Source organism: Canis lupus, chromosome 1 (genome assembly GCF_048164855.1).
Source record: "Canis lupus baileyi chromosome 1, mCanLup2.hap1, whole genome shotgun sequence".
Lineage (NCBI taxonomy): Eukaryota > Metazoa > Chordata > Mammalia > Carnivora > Canidae > Canis > Canis lupus.
Window position 1 is genome coordinate 37724843 of NC_132838.1, and position 24144 is coordinate 37748986.

At 39.3% G+C, this 24144-nt stretch overlaps 1 protein-coding gene across 10 annotated transcripts in view; it reads right to left on the reverse strand.

Annotated features, from left to right (window-relative positions):
- Positions 1 to 24144, reverse strand: part of EPM2A (EPM2A glucan phosphatase, laforin) — a 298299-nt gene that overhangs the window by 173797 nt on the left and 100358 nt on the right. For 5 of the 10 annotated variants that reach the window (XR_012031351.1, XR_012031346.1, XR_012031344.1 and 2 more), the window contains exons 3-4: positions 19939 to 20180; positions 11511 to 11761 (exon numbers count right to left, since the gene is read on the reverse strand). Coding sequence is in view for 6 of the 10 variants with exons in the window: in XM_072826752.1 (XP_072682853.1) it covers positions 11511 to 11761; positions 19939 to 20180 (493 nt within the window). In the remaining 4 variants the exon portion in view is untranslated. Of the gene's footprint in view, positions 1 to 9959; positions 11762 to 19938; positions 20181 to 24144 lie in introns of those variants that run through there. The other 5 variants (XM_072826762.1, XM_072826765.1, XM_072826727.1 and 2 more) reach the window with 3 other exon arrangements.

Here is a 24144-nt window from a genome sequence, read left to right on the forward strand (position 1 = left end):
TTCTGTGGGTAAATACCCAGTGGTGGCATTACTGGACCATATGGTATTTCTACTTTTAGTTTTTTGAAGAATCTCCTTACTATTATCCACAGTGGCTGCACCAATTTATATTCCTACCAAGAGTACACAAGTGTTCCCCTTTCTTCACATCCTTGCCAACACTTGTTATTTCTTGTCATTTTGAGTTTAGCCATTCTGACTGGTGTGAAGCAGTATCTCATTGTAGTTTTGATTTGCATTTCCCTGATAATTTGTGATGTTAAACAACCTTTCATGTGTCTTTTGGCCATCTGTATGTCTTCTTTGAAAGAATGTCTATTCAGATCATCTGTCCACTTTTTAAATTGGATTGTTCCGTTTTTTGGTATTGAGCTCTTTATATATTTGGGATATTAACCCTTTATCAGATATATCATTTGCAAATATCTTGTCTCAATCAGTAGGTTTTTCATTTTGTTGGTGGTTTCCTTTGCTGTGAAAAAGCTTTTTATTTTTTTGTAGTCCCAACAGTTTATTTTTGTTTTTCTCTTGCCTAAGGAGATATCTAGAAAAATGCTGCTATGGCGGATGTCAAAGAAATTACTGCCTATGCTTTCTTTTAGGAGTTTTATGGCTTCAGGTCTCACATTTAGGTCTTTAATTCATTTTGAGTTTATTATTTTGTATGGTGCTAGGAAGTGGTTTGATTTCATTCTTTGCACATAGCTGTCGAATTTTCCCAATACCATTTATTGTTAAAGGCTGTTTTCCCCCCTTGTATATTCTTTCCTCCTTTGTCATAGATTAATTGACCATATAAACATGGGTTTGTTTTGGGGGTCTCTATACTATTCATTGATCTATTTGCTTATTTCTGTGCTAATATCACACTATTTTCATTACAACAGCTTTGCAGATATCTTAATAACTGGGATTGCGATGCTTCTGGGTCTGTTCTTCTTTCTTAAAATTGCTTTGGCTATTTGGAGTCTTTTATGGTGGTTCCATACAAATCTTAGGATTATTTGTTCTAATTCTGTGAAAAATACTATTGCTATTTTGAGAGAGATTGCTTTGAATCTATAGACTGCATGGCAAGTATTTTATTTGTGTATTTATTTGTACCTCTCTTTCTCCAAAAGGAATTAAGTATGATATTTTATAATGGATCAAACAATGTAGCAAAATGAAAATAAAATTTGAAATAAGAAAATGATGCAATGGGGTAAAAATGGATAGAAATACAAGGCAGGTCAAGGAGTATAGTTCAAAAACTTATACTACATGATCCCAATTGTTACTGAGAAAAGGAAAATATAATTATTAGTAACCTTCACAGTTGCATAAAGAATTGTTTTTTACTGCTCAGGAAAATAACAACTGTGCTTAATTCCTTGGCCATAAGGAAATTTCTTCCATGAGATCACTCACTGCGAAAATACCGTGCAACGTAATACAATCAATACTCTTGGTGCACATAGTAATGCATTTCATAAGAATGTTCCTTTTGGAAGGCCATCTGTATTAGTGAATGATGGGAAACCAAAGAGGAATTGAATATAGCAACTGTCAGCAATAGATTGGGTTGAAAATGCAATTCAGTATTTTATAGGATCGTGGCTTTCTGAGGTTGATATATGATATTTGTTGTGATTAAATATCATTAAATACTGGTAGTATGTAGAGAAATAGTTATTAAAACGCTCAAAATAAAAAAAAGAACAAAAGAAAGTCTTTGATAGTATTTTCATTAAATAAATTACCCCAATCATTAACTTACATTTTAAAAGTTTTCATGAAATGTATTCCTCATATTTCTCTTAAAGTATAAATTAGATCTGGGCACAGGATCCAAAGAAGTATTTGACTTAAAGAATATGAGAGTGTACCAAAGCCCATGTTGCTAAACACTATTTATAAGTCCTACCACTATTTATAAGTCCTATAGTGCAGTGTGTTAAGTGCTTCAAGAGCAACCAACATGGGGTCCCATGAAAATGCCTGGGAGGAGCAAACTTGAAGACTCAGGAAATATCTCAGAGAAGATCACCTTGGAGACCCATAGGTTGAATTCAATGCTGGCCAGCCATAGATGGGAGGAAAGAGGACTGCAGGCAGAGGAAACAGTATGCGCAAAAACCAGAGAGTACAAAGGTCATAGAGCATTTAAGTAATTTGCCATCCTAAAGAGTACTCTTTGGGAACTTAGGAAAGACAAGAGAGACTGGAAGGAAAGGTGTGGTCTAGATCGTAAAGTGCCTTATATGCCACAATAAGAACTCCTTTACTTTTTCTCAAGAACAATAATAAGCAGCCATTGAGAAGTATTGAACAAGGAAGAGACAGTATCATAGTTGAGTTTTAGAATCATTTCTCTGATAGCAATGTAAAAAATGATCCAGAGAGGGATAAGGTAGAAAGATAAGTCAGAATCCCTTTAACAAACTGTCAGAGCTGATAGTTGGGAGTGGACACACTTAAGAAGTATGTAGGAGGTGTATTTGAAAGAACTTGTTGAGTGATTAGAAGGGGGTGAAAAATGGGAGGGAGGTGGCAAAAATGACATTCCGTTTTCTGATGTGAGCAACTGGAGAGAAGGTGCTGCCACAGTCTGCCCAACAAACACAAAAACAATAACATGAGAGATTTGGCAAAAGAAAGAAAACTTCAGTATAAAAATGTGCAGGAAAAAAATTTGATACATAGCCCTAGTCCTCAAGACAGCTTTAGAATTGAGATTGAGCTTTGGGTGTCATTAGTTTAGATGATGATTGAGAAAATTCTGATTTAAAATGGCAAATACACTATTCCTCCTGACATATGAATGGAAATCACAACCTAAAATTTGAAGATAGAAATCCTCCTGCAACAATGAAGAGAAAGGTAAAAAGGATTACCCAGCAGATAAGATATTTCAGCATGAAAGAATGCTTTTGGAAGTGTGCTGATCAATGAACTAACTAAAGGAAAGAAAGCTGTGGCTAATGAGGAGATGCAGAACCCCAGGGGAAGTGGATAATAATATGCTCAGAGTGACTGGGCTTAAAGTTCTCAATTATAATGAAAGTTGGGAGACATAAGAAATCAAAAGTGGATGGAGTAGTCATTGTTAGTCTGGCAGTGAAGACTATGTCCTCACAAACATTTTCTTTGCAATCTCTAATAGATTTTTTTCTTAAAAGCTAAGAACAGAAAAGGGAAAGTATATCAAAAGCATCTCATAATTATCATTATAATAATGTCAGTATGAAGGAAGGTAAAGACCAGTGAATATAAGTCAATGTCAAAATTCTTTCCTTGTAAGGAAGAAGAAATAATTAAACTCAGTAATAAAAACAAGACAGGAGAAAAACAGAAAAAGCAAATAGAAATAAGATCAAATACATCAGTAATCACAATAAACAGAAAAGGCTTAAGTACTTGGAACTTGTGAGGTGCTGGGCAGATATAAGCTTTGCTTGAATACCACTCTGTAAGAAATAGAGGATGCTTACCTTGTTTGTCCACAATGGGTACAAAATCTTCACTGAAATTGTCTAGACCATAAATCCACTTTTGGACTTGTCATTTAACTTTAAGAAGGCAACAACAGAATTTCTATTGAATGAAAATATATTTCATTTTCTTCAACAGCCATATAAAGCAAACTAAATTGCATTCAGTGAATTCTGAATTTTCACTAAGAACTCATGAAAGCCTTGATAGGTGTGACAATGGCAATTATCTATTCTGTTCTATTCTAGGTCCAGTTATCTATTCTTTCACCATCCATTTCCTTTTGAATTTCTCCTTTGTAATCCATACATTCTGACCCTATGCTAGACCATTTAATACTAATTGTTTACAGTTCAGGTTTTAAATGACAGCAAACCTATTCACTGAATGCTAAGCATTATTTACTGTAGTAATATTGGCACAATCCCTGACACAATTAAAGTACAGGAATTCATCCTGTCTTTTATTTGAATGGCCCCACATATCCTGTCTGCTTCTGACTACTCTTTCAGCTGTCTACAATTCATCCTTAGTCTAATGAGAACTTCCAGATTGTACTAAGCTTAAAGTCTTTTCCACATGGACAGATTCTTGGAAATCCTATCATATCCTCTAACTACAGGAGCCCAATGCTTAACTATTCCATTCCTACTATAATGTATTTTAACCACATATTTCATGTCAACACTAAATTAATGCTGAGAAATCAAAAATAAACAAACAAAAATGATTAAGAGAGTATCTTTAAAAGGTGATAAAAGAGCTTCTCAGTACAAGGTCAATGATAGGAAATATACAAACACATTTTTACCACACTCTGAATGACCTTACATGAGAAAAAATAGCTGATTATTCAACCAAAGAATGTTTTGAATGTGAATTGTACTAGATTTTTTAATATAAATTTTATTAGAGAAGAACTTGTTCTGAGTTTATAATGTAAGTGTACAACTGGAAACACTGAACATTGTCATAGCAATCATCTTAAGTTTCTCTCATTTAAATTTCTACTTGAGAATTCTACTTTTAAATGTGCAAACCCAATTCATATGCTCAGGGGATAAGTAAGCATTCCATTTTTGAAAAGTCTATTATTTTTACTGTTTCTTCCTCTGCATACTACCTTTTTCTTCTTATTCTTTAAAAAAATCTTATTCTCAGTATAATTTCTGTCTAACGGTAGGGGAAAAGAAGTCATAAATGTCAAGCCAGCTCCATCCATTTCATTTTTTGTTAGCTTCTTGGCTAGATGCTAAGATTACCTATGTCATATAAGGCTTGGAGATTACCTGAAGGTGTAATTCTGTGGAGTGTATTTGTTTATTGCCAAGAATAAATGGAGAGAGTTTTCTCAGTGTCTTCCATTTGAGGTTGGCTTTCAGCTAGCTAGATAAGAACTACTGCTTAAAGGACAATAACAAGAAATCACAAATATATACAGGTTCTGAAGTCTAATAGATTCACTACAAATTACTTTTCTCTGTCACAAAATTTGGATTTGATTATCATTCAAGAGCTCCATCTTCCTTTCAAGAACTATCCCCTGAAACCCACTTTTAGGCACTGTCCCCAAGAGAAGCAAAATGTAAAACATATGATGTTCAAATTATATCAGAAGACAATCAGAGAAAGATAATTATCATATGATCTCATTCATATGTGGAATTTAAGAAACAAAACAGAGGATCATAGGGAAAGAGAGGAAAAAATAAAACGAGATGAAATCAGAGAGAGAAGACAAACCATAAGAGACTTAATCATAGGAAACAAACTGAGGGTTGCTGGAGGGAAAAGGGGTGGAGGGATGGGGTAACTGGGTGATGGGCTTAAGGAGGTCACGTGATGGAATGAGCATTAGGTGTTATATAAGACTGATGAATCACTGAACTCTACCACTGAAGCCAATAATACATTATATGTTAATTAATCGAATTTAATAAAAATTTTTTAAAAGAAATCAAAATGTGTTTTAATGCCACAAGTTATGACAAAAGTAGATACTGTTCTTAAAACTAGAATTTATGTATTGGTAGTGTACCAATGACAATGTCTTCCACTGTAAGCAATGGAAAGTACCACTCTACTGGCTCAAAACACAAAGAAGTGTCATCATACAAAACTAGAAGTCAAGAAAGTGGGCAGATTTCAAGGCTAACTTAACAAGGAACCCCAGCTTCCTCAGGCCCTTTCCTCTGTTGTTCTGTGTTGGCTTATTCCCAGGCTGGGAGGAAGATAGTGGGGAACACCCATCCACACACAATCACCACCAAAGGAAGCAAGAGCATCTCTTCCTATAGTTCTTTCTCCAGAGTGAAAAAACTGTACCCAGTAGCCCTCAGAAATTCTCCCAGTATCTCAGGGACCCCACAGAGAAAGTACATGTTTTTTCTACAACTAATCTCTGTCACCAAGGAAAGGCTTATTTTTTGGCCCAATTTTGGGTTCCTGAACCAAAAATGAGGTTTTCTGTCACTATTGTTTTGCTTCCTCAGTCACACTATAAATGTGGCCTGACATCAAGCTAAACCTGTAAAAAAGGAACCTGCAGCCATCCTGGTTCCTTCTTCCAAATTGCCACTCTACTCCAACCTACCTGGGTCTTTCACTCTCCATAGACTTCAGGTAGTTGTTGTTTGTAGTCTTATGGTTTGAATTATACCCCCCACCCTCCACCTCCAATTCACATGCTGAAGGTCTAACTTCCAATACCTCAGAATGTGACCTTATTTGGAAAGAAGGTCTTTGCAGATGTAACTAGTTAAGATGTCATACTGGAGTAGAGTGGACCCCCTAATCCAAAGTGACTTGTATCCTTACACAAAGGGGAAATTTAGACACAGACATACACACAGGGACAACACCATATGAAGATGAAGGGAGAGGTCAGGGTGACACTTCCATCAACCCAAGGAAGGCCAAAGATTGCCAGCAAACTAGGAGAGAGAGCCTAGAACATATCTCCCTCACATCCCTGAGAGGGAAACAACCCTGCTGATACCTTGACCTCACATCCGTAGCCTTCAAGACTGAAACAGTATAATTCTGCTGCTTAAATCACCCAATCTGTGGTATTTTAAGGTTACCCTAGCAAACCAACACATGTCCTATGCCCAGACTTTATACAGGGAGGTCATTAGGAGCTTACTTCCCCAAACCAGTGGTGAAATGGTCTTACTTGCCTGAAAACAAGTTAACATTTTTCTCTATGTCTCAAGGTTTCTTACCTGCAAAATAGGGGTAAAAATGATATCATAGCATTGTTGGGAAGACAAAATAAGCTGATATGTGTAAAGCATCAGAGAACAGTCCATGGAACATGTTTGCTCCCAGTAGTTATTAGCTATTCTTGTCCTGCACTCATTGGACTATATGCCAGGCACTCTAGGTGCCTCACCAAACAAAACAAATATAAATTTTGGCATTTCTGAAGTTTACATTGTAGTGAGAGGATGCAGACAATAAAACAAATAAGCAAATTATGTAACATGTTGTCCAGTACTAAGATCCATGAACAGAAATGAATCCGAGAAGGAGGAGAGGGAGGGCTAGGGTTGGGGATGGCATTTCTTTATAGGCTGGCCCAGAAAAGCATCATGGAGGAGGCTAGAGATTGAGCTGGTGCACACCAGGCAGACAGAATAGCAAGTGAAAGCGCCCTGTGGTAGGAGTTGGCTTGTAACACTCAACGAGCAAGAAGGCCAATGTGGCTACAGCAGAATGAGGTGGGAGGCAGTGGGAGAAGAGGTGAGAGACAAAACAGGGGACAGGTATATATGTCCTGGAAAGGCTTACACTTGCACTCTGAATGACACGGCAGGTCAGTGGAGGTTTTGAGCATAGGAATGACATGATCTGACATGCGTTTTTATAGGATCACCCTGGCCACTAGGAGAGAGTAGATTTGAGGAAGAAGAGAACAGAGAGACCAAGTTGGGATGCTGTTTCTGGAATCTAGTCAGTGGAGGAGGTAAAACATAATTAGGCTCTAGATGCTTTGACAAGAGAAGTGACCGTGTTTTCCTGATGGACTGAATGTGATGTTTGAATGAAAGGGAGGATTTAAGAATGACTCTGATGTTCAAACCCAAACAATAGGAAGTATGTTTCCATTAAACGAATTAGGAAAGATGTTTGGAATAATGGGTTGAGGATGAAGAGGAGAGAATGAAGTTGTTATTATCATTATCCTGACTCTTACCTTTAGTGTTTTGCCTTTATTATTAGAATGAATGAAGTAGTTACTGATATTATCCTTCCTCTTCCTATTACTGTTACTGCTGTTGTTAGAATGAATGAATTCTTTACTACAATTGTCCTTCTTCTTCCCATTACTATTATTACCATTATTATTATTGGAGTGAGGGGTAACTTAATCCACCCCTTCCTATTTATTCTCAATCCTGTCTTCTGTGGGACCTTTCTTTTTTTTTTTTTTTTTTTTTTTTTAACCTTCTTTTTTCCTTACAGGTAACAAGCCACTTGTGGTGAGCACATTCCATCCAGCTCCTCCTTTTTCTTCTCTTTTTTCTTAAAATTTTATTTATTTATTTGAGAGAGAGAGCATAAGCAGAGGGAGAAGCAGACTCCCTGAGTGTGGAGCCCAACACAGGGTTTGATCCCAACACCCCAAGATCATGCCAACTGACGCCCCCTCCACTACCCCTTTTTTAAGATTTCATTTATTTACAACTGATCCTTTTTCCTGATGTAATCTAGTCCCAAAGGGAAGTCAATGGCTACAGAACATGCCCCCCTCTAGGGAACATAATCTTGACTCATCCCTCGCTGTCATCACACCTTCCTTCTCAATTTCCCAAGGAAACCTTTGCCTTTTCTCCCTTTGAAAATTTCACTGTCATTTGCTTTTTTTCTCATTTTAGCCATTTTTCTTCCACTTACTTCAATTTCCATTAATCCTCACACCAATTCTTCCCCACTCTCAGAACTGGCTGTTCTTGTTCATGAATTCTGCTGTGGCCCCTCAGCGAATCTGAATAAATCCCCTGACATGTCTTCCTAGCTTTTCCCTCTCCTCTGGCCCTCAATTAAAACTCTTGCTACAGGAATTGTTGCTTGGTGTCTCTGGGTGTCAATTTGCTCCTCTGTAAATATAGGAATTAACTAGATTATCTGGAAAGATCCTCAGTTATAACTTTTGAACACATTGATTCAGTGTTTTTCCTGTGTGGAAAATTCTTGCTTCCATCTAACTCATCTTCAGAGCTAAGAGAGTAATCTTTCATTATTCTCTTAGTTTCTGAGGTCCCAATCATATTTTTTTCATCATTATCTCTTAGGCAAAGCCCAAGCTTTCACTCACACCTTAAGTTGGTCAAAAGAATGTGTTTATTTTTCTAGTTATCTCCTAACATTGCACAAAAAATATTTGAGGGACAATGACTCAAGTTTAAAGAAATAAACTTATTTAGATATTTCACAACCATGAGAGATTTCATGATTTTCTTTAAGAAATCTGTGACCTAAAAGTTTTGTTAATGCAAGTGACAAGCAGCTAATGGCATCATTTCTGCTTTGATTTTCTGTGACACCTTTTTGAGGTTTTCAGCCTCACTTCTTTGCGGGGCCCTCACCTTTGTCTTCCTTTTGCCCTGTAACTGCCAATTTTCATCAGCGATTGAGAAAATAAGAGTGCAAGGAAAAACAATTTAGCTCAGCTGACTGCTTCTTCAAGGAAACACAGTTTGTTCTCCTAGATTTCAGATTAAGTTAATAAAATAAAAAAAAAGTTTTAATCCTATAATCAGAGGTCATTTTTAATGCTTTCATTCAGCAAAATTCCAGGTGGTTTTGAAATACACTGGACATCTATTTACTAAGAACATCTATTTACTAAGGTCATTTTTAATGCTTTCATTCAGCAAAATTCCAGGTGGTTTTGAAATACACTGGACATCTATTTACTAAGAACATCTATTTACTAAGAACTAAGAGAGGTTATTCCAAAACATTCTTTAATAGCCTTAAATTGATTTTGCCTATCAGAGGAAAAAGGAAAATCCACCCAAAAAGGTCTTTCTATAGTAGAGTTTACATAGCTGAGCTTCTTAGGCACTAAAGAAATTCTCTCTCTCTCTCTCTCTCTCTCACACACACACACACACACAATCGTTAGAAATATTCCATTTTTAAGATTAAGTTCTACACAACACAGTATAACCATAAATGGGTTACTTGGATATAATTGTTATCTTTAGTTATTTTTAGTAAGGGAGCTATATTTCATAATATTCCATCCTGGCTTATAAATTTAACTTTGTAAACTTGCAGGAGAAATGTGAGCTGTTTAGCATTCCCTGACAAATTAAAAGCCACCCCCAACTCCCACAGTGAAGATATCTCTGCCTCCTCTGAACTCCTCTGGAGTTCAACTTACCTTGTGTCCTCCTTAGCCCCCATACTTCCTAATCTAGATCCTTTCACATCTATCAATAAACAAGTACGGAAGAAAAAAAGGAGCAGGAAAATAAGCAGGTATTACAGTTTAATAGAAAAAGCACAGGTGCTGAATTAGACGAATCCAGCTTTGTATCTCATTTCATCTATTTCTTCACCATGTGATGCTGGGCAGTTGACTGAACTCTCTGAACTTTGGTTTTCTCTCTAGGTATCGGAGGTAATGAAACAGCCTCATAGAGTACTGTGAAGGTTAAATTAAAATTGTAAAGCGCCTGGCACATATGAAGCACCCAATAAACCTACTTCTCCTTCCTCTATTCTGGCATAGCATTCATAGTTCAGTCCTGCGGTATGGTTGATTGAACCCTGGGCTGTTTCTGGGCTGTGAGCGTTTTGAAGGCAAAGACTTGTTCATGTCTATATTTCTTATGGAACCTAGGATAGTGAGTCACATATTCTGGAGGCACAGTAACTGTGTATTGTTTTAAATTGAGGGCTGAAACAGGATAGCTTCTAAGCTGTGCAACAATTATCTACAGATTTGGGCTTTCCTAGTAGGACAGCCCCTCTCCTGAGCTATGTCTCAGACCACCTGGGTGTTGACACAGTCCATCATGTTTTAAATTAGGTTGCACAAAATATAACTACTTTCCTAAATTCCTTGGCAACTAATCAGAATGCTCTTCCATTTCTCACCATAGAAAGTGCTGCAGAAAAACTGACCTTACTCTAAGAGGGAGAAACACTACACTATGAATCCACTACATAATGCTGGAAAAACCATAAGTTGTGTTGAAAGCACTGAGTCACAGAATTTTAAACACTGGCTGGTCCCTGACTAGCCATGAGACCTTGAGCAAGCTGTCTAACCTCAATGAGCCTCAATTAAACCAAAGAAAGGGACAATAACTCTACTGTGGTTGGCACGCAGGGTTGTGGGTAGAAAAGGTGATGCACAGGAACTGACTTGAATAAGTAGGAAGCAGGATGTCAACACAAAGTCTAGAAAGCCATCACTTTCAAGTCATGGGAGCTTCAGGCTTCTATCCATACTCCTTTCTTTGGCAACTGATCAGCTCTCATTTTATCATTTCAATTCAGCTGAGCAGAAAAGCTGTGCATATGTGTGTTTGTGTGTACATCAGTATGCAAGTGATCAAATCTACACATCCCCCCATCTTTTGTTCTGTGTGTCACATTACAATGCAATGAGAAGGTGCAGTCATTAATTCATAATCCCAAAAATGCAGCATCTGTAAAGCCAAGGGCTGGTCTGCCTACAGGCAGCAGGAACTGCACACATTGCTTTTCTGTCCAATGCGAGAACACTGCACAGTCCAATTGCTTGTGGCTTTTTCTCGTGGGTCAGTCAGTCACAGCTTCCACTGCAAAATATTTCAAAGAAAAATACACCCCAACCAAAGCATAATAGAAAGCCAGCTCCAAACTCAAGGGGATGGGCTGTGGGAAAAGCCAAGTGAGCAGTCTTTTCAGTTCTGGTGGAATCATTGTTTCTAGGTCATTCTACTAATATCACCTAAGCAAATCGGGTTCCTAAAGAAATTGGGAGGGTAAGGAGGCAGACAGGCCACCTACACACTGCATACGGAAGAACGAACCTTCCCAAATTTCTGAAAAAAGTCTTCTTCTGCCCGGGCCAGTGCGTCTTCATCAATGTACACAGCTGGCCTTTTGGCCATGAGGAAGTACTGCACCTTCCTCAGATTCCAGCCCATCACATACTGGAGCCAGCCACAGACGGCCGCGGTGGACCTGCCGACCCCGGCGTTGCAGTGAACGTACACGGTGTGTCCATTCTCGAGCAGCGCGTGCAGGAGACAGACGGCTTGGGGCAGCATCTGTACTCGGCCTGGGATTGAGAAAGCACAGCACATACACATGAATAATGACACCCCAATATCACCACTAATAATAACTCTTCCGGTGCCTGGTGAAATTGGTGCCCTGCAGGGAGAGGCAGGGATATTGAGCTTGCTCCATCCCCTTGGTTCAATGGAAAAGGTGAGCCGATATCAAAGCCTGCAAGAATAAAGTAGAAAGAGCACTCCAGAGGCAATGGGTCAGCTTTGAGCCTTCCTTTGCTTTTGCTTTGAGTGACTCCTGCATCAGCGCAAATCTCCTTTCAAAGGAAAGTTAACCGTTGCCTATGGTCGGAAGAATGGATTCTTACATCCATCAGAAAGGTTTGCACAGATTGAGCAGAGATTTAGAGGATTTCACCCGGACTTTCTTAAATCCAAACAGATCTTCCGGATCAATGCAAAACACACAATTAGTTCACACTGGTGAAAGGAGTCAATCTTATTTACTCAATGTATGCCAATTTTCATTTGGCCAATGGGATGGCAAACATTAAGTGACACACATGCAACAACCAATCACACGTTCATTCTCTCACAATAGACTGAGTATTGGAATGATTCCATTTCTTTTCTGGGCAATTGTGATTATAGTTATTTTTTTTAAGATTTTATGTATTTATTTGACAGAGAGAGAGCACAAGTAGGCAGAGCAACAGGCAGAGTGAAAGGGACAAGCAGGCTCTCTGCTGAGCAGGGAGCCTGATACTGGACTCTATCCCTAGACCCTGAGATCATGACCTGAGCCAAAGGGCAGATGTTTAACTGACTGAGACACTTATGGGCCCTGTGATGATAGTTGCTCTTACTTCATGACTACTATTTTGATTATTAGGTGATCAAATGTCTTCTCCTTTCCACACACTCAACACTCTGCTCCAGCCTGCCTGTCTCAAACTCTTAGATGTCTGGGATTTCTTCTGCACACAGGTTCTCAGAGCAAAGACAGTGGATTTTGGTGGGGAGTATGGACAATGGTCAATATAAATTACTTCAAAAGGAGATGAAAGAAGAAAACTGTACAGAGTCCTGGATTATGTGCCAGTGACTTTGTGACATTCGCTAGTTACTCTGTTCTTAATCCCAAAGGGGCACAATGGCACTTCACATTGCCATCCCACTGGATGATGGGAAAGGTGGGAAAAAAACCCTCAAATGATTTCACTGCAGATCCTAAGGCCTAGAATTCTATGGTGGGATGGAACCTGGAAGTTATGAGAGCCATTCAAGTAAATTTAGATTCCTCTCTTTGGATATCCTCTTTTAAATCCCCTAAGGGGCCAACACAACATACAGCAATCAGGCATAGCACTTTAGAAGGATGGATGTTGCAAGACCTCATCATGGTCTGAAGGCCCTCTCAGTTACCACTCCATCCAGGATGGGTCTCTTAGCTGCAGGCTCAGCCTGCTGTGAGTTAGTAGTAGAAAACCTACATGGAAGCCAAGATAATATTCTAATTTTGCTACCAGTGCTCTATTTATCTGTCTTCCCAAGGGACCTAATGCTACAGGTCCCACGAAGCAGTACAGAGACATTTTTAACTGAGATGCCTCTAGTCAGAGCACACCTCACAATTCCTCAGGCTCCATCTCTCCCTACTGCCTGTCGCCCTATGTTCACTGGTCTCTGAGTATATCTAAAGGAAGACACGCCAGCTCCTCTGTGCCACATGATTTTGCAGAGTCCAAACTCAGCCATAAACTATAACTGACTTGCACTTCCTTCCAGGTTGCAGGGACACTCTGAGGTTAGAGCTAGATGGACATGCCACATAGTCAGTTGCTCCTGGCACTCCTCTAGAGGCAGTAAAATGTCACCAGTGATGGAACAAAGTGTAAAGGCCCTATGTACCAGAGAGACATCTCACTATGTGTCTCAAGGAGCATACTGTATAGTTGATGCCACCATTTGAGCTGGGAGATTGGAGGAAGCAAACTTCCAAAGTATGTTTGAGCAACCCTGCCAGTAAGGGTGAGGCCTGCCCATGTGCAAGGCTTTTGCTCTGCTGAAGGGGTGTTAGAGGTAGAGTTCCCATAACATTGGCTTGAAAAGGAATGACCACTGATCAAACTGGAAACTGGTTCTTCCCGCCATGGCCCACATCACTGAACAAGCTCCCTGTTACAGTTGCCTCTCCAACTACCATATACATCTCCAGGGGGGGAGCAGGAAAAAAAATTCATTGAAATATAGTTGACATCCAGTGTTAGTTTCAGGTGTACTACATAGGGACTAGACAATTCTATACTGTATGCCATGCTCAGCACAGAAAGTGTAATCACCATCCATCACCATATAACGTTATTACAAGATTATTGACTCTATTCCCAATGCTGTACTTTCCATCCCTGAGAAGTATTTTTAACATGGGTTTTCATTAAATGCCCAGCATACAAATAGACCACAGAGGCCATATGCATTAGGAGCTTCTAGAATCAGAGTCCCAGCCCCTGGTGTTCAGCGGCATCAGTGTCACCGACTTGCCCAAACCAGGGTTCACATGGACCCATTGGGATCCCTTCCCCCACCTGCTCTCTGGCCAGAGATTCCATGAGGAAGGGTCTCCATCAAATAGCCCAAATGATGCAGTATCTCTCCCTTTCCTTATCTGAAAAAGATTCTTTAAGAGGCATGTACATGGTTTAGAAGTTGAAAAGGGATGTGTGTGAGCTTGGAATTCTACGACCTCATACATGCAATCCATGCATAAATGACAGCTGCCACCAGGAAACTCCAGAAAGCTCCCAGCTTAAACATAGGTTTCACCTCACAGTGGTCTTCTCCTAGAATCACTTAGCCACCCCACTTAAGAACCATCAAACAAATATTTAAATAACATAAAGAATAAATAAATAATAGAAAAGAGCATCAGACAAAAAGACATGGTCCAGGATGCCTACCTGTTTCAGCCTGGCCTCAACTGGAGCTCTTGCTTATTTTGACTTCTAGGGACTATACATCACTCAGCTTTGATTGATGACTGAGTCCTTTCTACCCACCAAGTGCTGTTCTAAGCACTGTACATGCAATAGTTCATTCGTAATCACCTTTTAACAACTATGAGGTCAATACTATTATTATCCTCAGTTTATTTTTGAGAGAACTGAGGCAAGGAGATTTGCCCAGGGTTATTCCCCAGTGGCCATTCAAACCCAGCCAGCACAACTCCAAAGCCTCTGGTCTTAACCACTGTACTACTGCCCTTTTCTATCCTGCATGCTGGCCCCATTCTGTCAATCTGAATTCTTCATCAATCTCCACCACACCCGCCCCCCAACCTAGTCACACTGTTGCTTTTAACCCAGGTGAAAGCAACATCTTCCTTGTGAGTTAGCCTCTGCCCTGCTCTACAGGGGGCTCTCTCTGTGCCCAATGGGCCTTGTACCTCTGCTAGAAAACCCATTCTAGGGATCATGAGTTAGCTAATACATAACCCACCAAGGAATAAAAAATAGGGTGCCCAGAATCAGAGCTGACACAATAAAGCCAGTGTCAACAAGAGCCTCTAATTTTTTATGTTCCATGTATTTAGGCTCCATAGATAATTTAATTAGATAAAAAGTTTCCATTCATAAAAATCATAATACCTAAAGGCAAGACAGAAATTCAGAATTTTATATAAAATAGTCCAAATTTTAACTGTTGGCAACTAAATTGAAAACTTTAAACCCTGTGCAAGTCTAACAGAACATTTTCAGTGTCTGTGATCCTTACTTTGGAATTTAAAACAGGCCTTGGCTCTCAGTAGATGCTCAATAAGCATTATTAAGTGCATGAATGAAAAATAAAATGAAACAAAATCCAGTAATACTGATTAGATCTGAGACACTACTAGACCCCTCTAATCTAACTTGCAGCCCACACTTCCTCTAGGCTAACCCAACTCTGGAATGATCAAAAGCTTCTGGAAAGCATGCATTGAGCAAACAAAGGTTGTAAGAAGGGGGAGAAGGACATGTTAGGGCAACCTGTGGCATTAGAACCTGAAATCAGGGAGAGGAGTGACAAGATGCCCTGTACCTAAGGTTGACCTTGAAAGAAATTATTTCTGGACCAAACTTTCAGCCTTTCCAACATACACACACACACATACATACACACCCACACACACACACACACACACCCTTCCTTTTTTACTCTAGGCAGGTTCATGGCTGAATATATATTTTTTTATTTGAGTGTATCTCCTTTTCCAACTTTGCAATGTAATACAGAAAAGGCCCATATTATCTAGCAGGTCCTTCAGTAAGAAACTTAAGAACTTAGGACCAAAAATAAAGCCCCGACTTTGTAATTTTCAAAGCCCTTACATATCAATCATCTTACTCTATTGTGATCCTGTAAGGCAGAAATGACTACCCCATACTCCAAATGCAGGAACTAACCTGCTCAAGATCACATATCTATGTGGTGGCAGCAAGGCTCAAGCCCAGGTGCTTGGAAGGTCAGCGTCCACATCACAGCAGAGCTGCACGCAGCTTGTTGAATCAGAGAGAACTCAGAGTGTGATGACACAGGGGTAGCCAAGGACTCTGGGAAGCATATGCCCTCACTTGGGAGGCTAGGGCAGACCATTTGTTATCACCAGCAGTGCCCTGACAGAGGTCAAAACACAATCTGAGTACTTCCTCTGAAGGAAAACTGAATTTTAATGAACAGATCTGTTTTGTTTGTTTGTTTGTTTTTTGTTTTTTTTTCAGGTAAGGGCTAGATTTGGGAGCTTTGCATGTCTCAGGTGAAAAATACAAACCAAAATTTTTTCTAAAAAAAGGAAAGAAAATAACCTAATTCCTCTGCATATGACAAAATGTACAAGAGTAAGGGATCGATAGTACAATTGATTGTAACAGGTCTGTGACAACTAGTGGTGACAGTCAGGCCTAACAAACTGTCTTCTTTCTCAGACTTTATCTGACAGCATTATGCTACAGCTCAAAACATTTCCAGATGGATTTTTCTCTGGAGTTCCAAAAATAGTCAGCTGAATTAATCTATATGCTCATTGTGCTAATATTGTCAGCCACACAGATTAATCTATTGGTCAAAACTTCCCCTGCAACTCAGGAATGGTCATTAACCCTTTGGTGACTACCCTGGTCATGTAGAACCAGAGAGCTTTCATTTAGTCTTAGAGTTTGGTCTTTTCTCTTTTTTTAATATCTTATTTATTTGTTTGCTTGTTAGAGAGAGAGAGAGAGAGAGAGAGAGAGAGAGAATGCATGCACATAAGTAGGGAGAGGGAAAAGCAGACTCCCCCCACCCTGAGCAGACACCCTGACTTGGGGCTCAATCCCAGGACCCTGGGATCATGACCTGAGCTGAAGGCAGACACTTAACTGACTGAGCCACGAGGGTGCCCCAGAGTTTGGCCTTTTTTAGTGGGAACTTTCATTCTGCTGTCAGGTATGTTCCCAAACTGCCTCAGTGTGGAAGGTGCCCCACTGCTGTGACTGGCTGAGATGGGACCTGGTGACCCTGTGACCCCAAAAAGATATTACCACAACTGCACCATGCCTTTGGGGATAGAGTTTTCCCTCAGGCTTCTGCATACCCCAAACTATGGAGCAAATATCTATTGGTCATGGGGTCCTTGGGCAGTCAGTGGAAAGCTGGAGTGGGATGCATGCCACAGTTAGCAGTTCAGCTACTTTAAGCTTCATCTCACATTTTACTCCATCAGGCAACATGCTATAAAATCAGAAGTAAAGAAGCAAAATTAAGAATGCCCTCTAGAAGCTACAGGCACGTGATCCTAACAATCTTCTCTGTTTTGAAACCAGAGAAACAAAGTGCTTTCATATCAATCATCTTACTCTATTGTTGTGATCCTGTTATGCAGAAATTATTACCCCATTTTCCAAATGCAGTAACTAGCCTGCTTGATGTCACACAGCCACTCGGGAGCTCCCATTCTGCTGTCAGGGGTGCTGCCAAACTGCCTCAGTATGGAAGGTGCTCCATTGTATGGCTACAATGGGACCTGGTGACTGTGTGACCCCAAAAAGATTTTAGCACAACTACAGTGGGCCTAGATTCAACCAATGATCTTCCATGCAAGTAAAGTTATCTTTTTTCCTTGAAAACAAGCAGAGCTAAATCAAGTTTCTTTGGATCAACACTATCAAGAGGAGTAAACAAACTATCTCTTCCTCCAGGAACAAAATTTGTATCTCCTCCCCAGTGATGATTCAGTCCAGCTTGAAAACCACCTAAGATTCATAAAGGGCCAAAGTGGTCAACACCAGGCTCCCAGGTCTTCTGTCCCCACCCACATCTTGGACTGTTGACTCTGGAGAGATAAGCTACCACCCTAGCAACTCATGACTCTATCTCTAGGTGATCATGACTAGAAGGGATTAAAGTGGTCTGTAGAATATTCATGAAGAGCCCATATGAGCATGCAAGGAGAGGTGTCATAGCACAGTGTCTGTAGTAATGTTCTGAGTCTGACTGCCTGTGAAATCCAGGCTGTGACTCTTTCCTATGACCTTGACCACATTACTTCACATTTTTGTACCTATCCCTTCCTCTGCAAAATGGAGAGAACTACATCTGCCTGGAGTCTTGCTGTCAGAATTAAATGAGTTAAGGCATGGAATTTCTTAGCAGTGTCTGATATATTTTGTACTTTGAGGGGAAGAGAACTGATGGTAGAGATGTTTCCTGATGGGCAGGCACCATTGCCTTCCTTCCTTCCCCCAGGACTGTAGTTCACCAAATTCCCCTAGCCTGTGCCATTCCCACAGCTCTCTGCTGCCCCCTGCTGACCCTGGTTGATACTAGTAGTTGTAACTCCATTCTCTCACCTTCAGATATCTCCTCCAATCCTTTCGCACAAGCACCCTCCTCTACCATCAAGCTGAAACAGAGCATTCCTGTAAAACCCCATGCCTTGGGACTTTAAGATGGTATTTCTTCCATCTGGCAAACCCTTCCGCCTTCCCTACTGACCTGTCAAAACCATGCCCACCTCAAATGCCATGACATTGATACAGCCTCCTTGTGCTTCCTCCCCCTACCCTATAACCCACCAGGAACACGACACTTCTTCATCACATCACATTGTTCTCTATACTGTAATTAGTTTGGAATGTCTCTTTCTGCCTCTTGCCATCAGATCAAAATGATGCCTTATTTGTCTCTCATTTCCCCAGCAGCACGCATAAGTCCTCTTCACAAAGACATGATCAGCCAGTACTTGTGCTATAACTACAATCTTGCCATTGCTACCTTGTCCCCTGCTGTGTCACCTCTTGTTAGCTCTCACTTAAACTCTCACCCCCTAACTGGTGTCCCCAGATCCACCCTGAGTCCACTTTCCATCCACTGCCCTCAGTGCCAACTGCACTTCTGAAGGAGGTAAAGAAGGTTATCTTGGCATATCCCAGCCTCCCCTCCTTTCCATTGCTTCTTACTACTTTTAAGGTAGAGTCTAAAATCCCTACTGTGGTCCAAATGTGCAGGTCGTTCCCTGACCTACACCGACACTGGCCTTCTTTGAGGTCCTGTAACACTCTACGTTCTCCTGCAGTGGAGACTACCCAAGCTGGGAGTGCCCTTACTGGGATCCTTCATCCCACTTCACCCCCTACCCTTCAGATGTAGCTCAAACATACCCAAGAAAACCTTTCTTGACGTTCTTCCTACTTCTGACTTGCCTGTGCATGCCTTCATAGCAATACCTTTCTAATAAAAATTTCATCACAGTTAAAAATTTCTATTTGTAGGCATTTGATTAATGCATGTCTTCCTTTAGGACTATAAGCTCCATGGGGACATGAGCTGTGCTTGCTTTTCCTCACCACTGTATTCCTAGCTGCCAGCATAATGCCACACATATATTAGAAACACAATAAATACATGTTTAGTAAACAAATCATGTTAAACAGAATCTTAGCCAAGGTGTCAAAATGGGTTAAATATATTAAGCCTAAAGCCTTATATTGATTCCGTTTCTATCATTCATATTTAAGTCATTCAGTTATAAACAGAAAGGTGGTTGGTAGGTAGGTAGGTAGGTAGGTAGGTAGGTAGGTAGGTAGGTAGGTTGGTAGGTAGGTTGGTAGGTAGGTTGGTAGGTAGATAGGCAGAGAGAAGAACAGACAGCAAGGACTTCTCTGAAACACATTCAACAAGAAGCCAGAAAGGTTCTTTTGGTGCTTACCTTCAGTGCTCATATCTGGTGTCGGCATCCAGATGTAGACCAAGCCTTCTTCCTTGTACAGTTTAATCATGGTGTCTGGAGTCATAGGTTCTGGGTAGCGGTTACAGCCTGAGGAATTCTGTACAATATCCCATTCAGTCTGGAAATTCATTACAGCTGTGATTCCCAATTCATGCTTCAGTTTGATGGTTATATGTTCCACTTGACGAGGGCAGCTACCCAGCCAGATATTTGGTAAAATTCTAATGAGAATATATAGAAGCAACAATTATTATTGTTATTGTTATGGTGTGAGATCCGAGGAGCTGCAGAAAACATGTAGTAATATAACGCAATTAACCTTTAAGTCTGGCACAGGAAAAGCTGCATTAACAATATTAGATGATACAACAATATTATTGATATAATAACAATGTTATTGAAAGAAAAAATACCGGTGGTATCATTTTTAGGGAAACAAATAATCCGGTTAACTAAAATACTAGGAAATAAGCATTAGCAAGCCAAATCTAGCAACATATTAAAATAAACCCACTATTTATTTATTCCTTGAATGTATATATGGTTTAACATTAGGAAACTCATCAAGATATTTCAAATACTAATAAGTTAAAGGCAAAACTCTAATGATTATATCAGTAAATCAGCCATTATTCCTGTTCAAAACTCTACATAAAAATTTCAAATAGTAGGAGAACTTTTAAACACCAGAAACTAAAAAACAACAACCTACAAGCTAAGAAGAAATATAATTATCTGGGGGGGTGGGGGGGACAAAGAAGACATTGTCACTAATTTTTCAAATGTGTTCCTATATCTGATATCCCAAAGAGTGGACCTCATCCTCAAAGTTTCTGAGTCAGTAGATCTGGGTCAAGAGTCCAAGAATTTGGACTTCTAATAAGTTCCCAGGCAATACTGATGCTACTAGTTCAGGGCAAAACCACTCCCTAAAGGATTCAATTACAAAAGCTATGCCAAGTATTAAAAGTATTAACATATATAGATGAGGGGAAATGTACAGAAATCAAACAGCTTTTCTCTGTACTAGTAATAGCCAGATATAAATGGAGAGGTAGAAGTGAATCTCGTTCAAAAATAAAAACAAAATTATAAAACGTCTAGGAATACATTTAACCAGAAAGATTTATGAAATTTTATTGGACATTAAGAAAAAAAAAAACAAGAGATAAACAGGCATACTGTTCACTAGGTTCAATATAAAGCATTCAGATAACAGTTCATAAGTGATGATGGCAGACATCATTTGATGCTCACCAGTGTTCCCAGTTACCCTCCTTCAAGCATGGAGGACTAAACTAATTCTCTGCCTAAAAGTTAGCCCTCTCATTTATTTTTGTTCATAAAAAGTAAGCTGAAGTAACATGTGTCCCTTCTGGAGGGACATATTTAGGACCCCATAGACACTGCTTCATGCTCTGTGTCTTGCCCTGCTACAATGATCATGGAAACACATGTGGACATTGAGCCACTAAAAGACTAAAGTAGTTAAGAATGGTAAGGTACCCCAGGAGGCCAGCTGCCCTGGAAAGCCAATGGCTCATTGTATGTTCCCACTGTGTGTTCCCACAGCATAACCTGACTTGTTCTAATACAATGCCTAGAAAATTAATTCTTCAAAGTCCCTAATACACAGGAAAGAAGTTGAGCAGAGAGATTACACTTTTATTCAGTTACTTTCATATTAAGCTTAAAAGAAACCTTCTCAGTTGGAGACAATTTTGTTTCCCAAGGGATATCTGGCAATGATTATGGAGACATTGAAGATGATGACAGTGGCTGGTGCTAATGGTACCTCAGAGATAGAGATCAGGGATGCTTCTAAGCATCCTGCACAGGACAGCTTCCACAACAAAGAATTATCAAGTCCAAAATGCTAATAATTTTGGACTTGATAATAATTTTAAACCAAGGCTTTGATCAAGAAGCCTTGGTTTAGGGGAATAAAAGTGGAATAGAACTCCTTACTATATGGAGGAAGAAAGGGAATATAGGGCAGGAATAAGACCAACATATCTGACACAGTTTGTGGTTCATCAGGTATATCATTCTGATGATAAAATGATATTCCATATCATATTTTAAAATGTATATGTATGCACATAAGAGAGAGAGGTAGAGAGTGAAGCAAAAGTCTATTATTACATAATCAAACAGTACGACAACATTTTAAGTGTGCTGTAATGGGAAGGGCATTAAAAATAATTCAGAAAAAAAAAAGCCATTCACAGCATGATAATTTTAAAAGCATTTGGTAATAACTGTGTGACATTAGGCCAAGTTATTTATCATCTCTAAGCCTTTGGTGGGCTCATCTCTAAAATGGGTCTAAAAATAACTAATTTGTGAGAAGTAAAGACAATTAAATAAGGTATTTGAATAGGACTGATACTAGTGGATGTATAATAAATGCAAGTGCCATTTATGTCTCATTGTTATAATTTTCTTATTTTAGTAATTGATATTGTATTGTAATGACTATTCAGATAATTTTCCATTGTTCTGTGTATCCTTCATTTGAATGCTACAGAATTTAGAATACTCACTCTATTTTCTTAAATGCAATCTAGCTTGTTTTTGTGTTTTAGTTCTTTCTGTTCCTTTTGGCTGTTGTTGTTATCATTGTTAACACTAAGGTAGGAAGCCAAGTGACTAACACTCAAATAGGGCTATTACTCCTCCTCAAGGAAAATATCTCTCAAGATCTAGCATCTCCTAAAACTCGAATCCTACTTACCCTCCAGGAAAAGATAAATTAACTTTTTATTGCTGCTTGGGCTCTAACAGGTTATTAGGCATTTCTTATGGGTTACTGAAGATGATTATGGAAAAAATAAAGACAATAAAATTTAAAATAAAGAAAAAATTTAGAAACACAGAAAAGACTTAATAGGATTGTGAAGAGAAGCATGGGATCCAAAAGCCTTTCACTTCATTCTTGACCCTAAAGAATTCTCAAATATCCCATTAGGCCAGTAGGCTAGCAGAAAAATCATTAGTGGGGACACTTTTAGAGTGCTCAAGAGATGTGCTTGACCAGGACATTGTTAGCTGAGTATTCAGTCTTCACAGGATTAGAAATGACACACACCCTGGGTCACTGGCCCTTCCCTCTGGCTGTTGAGTGACAGCAGGAACCACCTCTACCTAAATGTTCCATCCCTCCTTTCACTATCCATTAAAGATTTCTCCTCCAGTTACCTGCTGACATCTTAGTGTGCGGCAGTGGTGAGCTGTCATACTATATTGTATGGTTTAACTGAACATACTAAAGTGTCTAAGCTGGAAAAGAGGGAAGTAGACACCCCAGTTATATAACCAAGAAATATAACCTTTTGGGCAACAATGGATTTTTATTGGTAAAATTGTGAAGTGGACTGGTAAAATATTAAAATGAATATTCATGACAGGCAAGCTAAATTCCAAACATTACCCAGAGTTCTCCTGAATATTGCACTCTTTGGGTGGGTAGCACTTAGTACATGGCTGGAGAAGAAATGCCAAAATAAGTGGCTGGCATGCAAGATGTGCATAAAGACAAAATAATAGTTCATAGAGATATACAAAGAGCAAATCATGCAAAATAACAAATCAGAATCCCAAACCAGAGTCAGTATATAGAATCACACTGTGTTCCTGGAGAAAAAAAAAAATATGGTGTTACTCTGCCATCTCATTCAGCCCTGGTCTTCAAGTGTATTTCAACTAATGGCGACTTTAAGAAACTCAGAACAAGTCAAAGGTAAACAGGCCCAAAGTTGATACCGTATATTTTCCACACCAAGATTCTAATGGACATAAGCCCTTGATATACACACTCATGCATTCCCACATACATATAAACGCATATAAACACTAGCTTCTGAATCAGATATTTCTAACCTTTTGATAATTAATTTTTCCTCTAGAAGTGCCAGAAATCAAAGTTCATATTTAAGAAATGAGTATAAATTCTTAAATTCCTGATTTTCTAAAGCAAGATATGCTGAACCTAGGAAATAGATCACTAAAGATAAATTCTGAAAACAAGTGCTGTGTTGAAGAACAGAGAATTAAAGTTATAAAGTAAATGGTACTGAACCATTATAGGAGATGTGAAACCAAAGGGTTGAGTTTGTTGGAAACACACAAATCAATGGATCTTGCCTCCTCAGACAGCTAAAGTGCCCTTTATATGCATCCTAT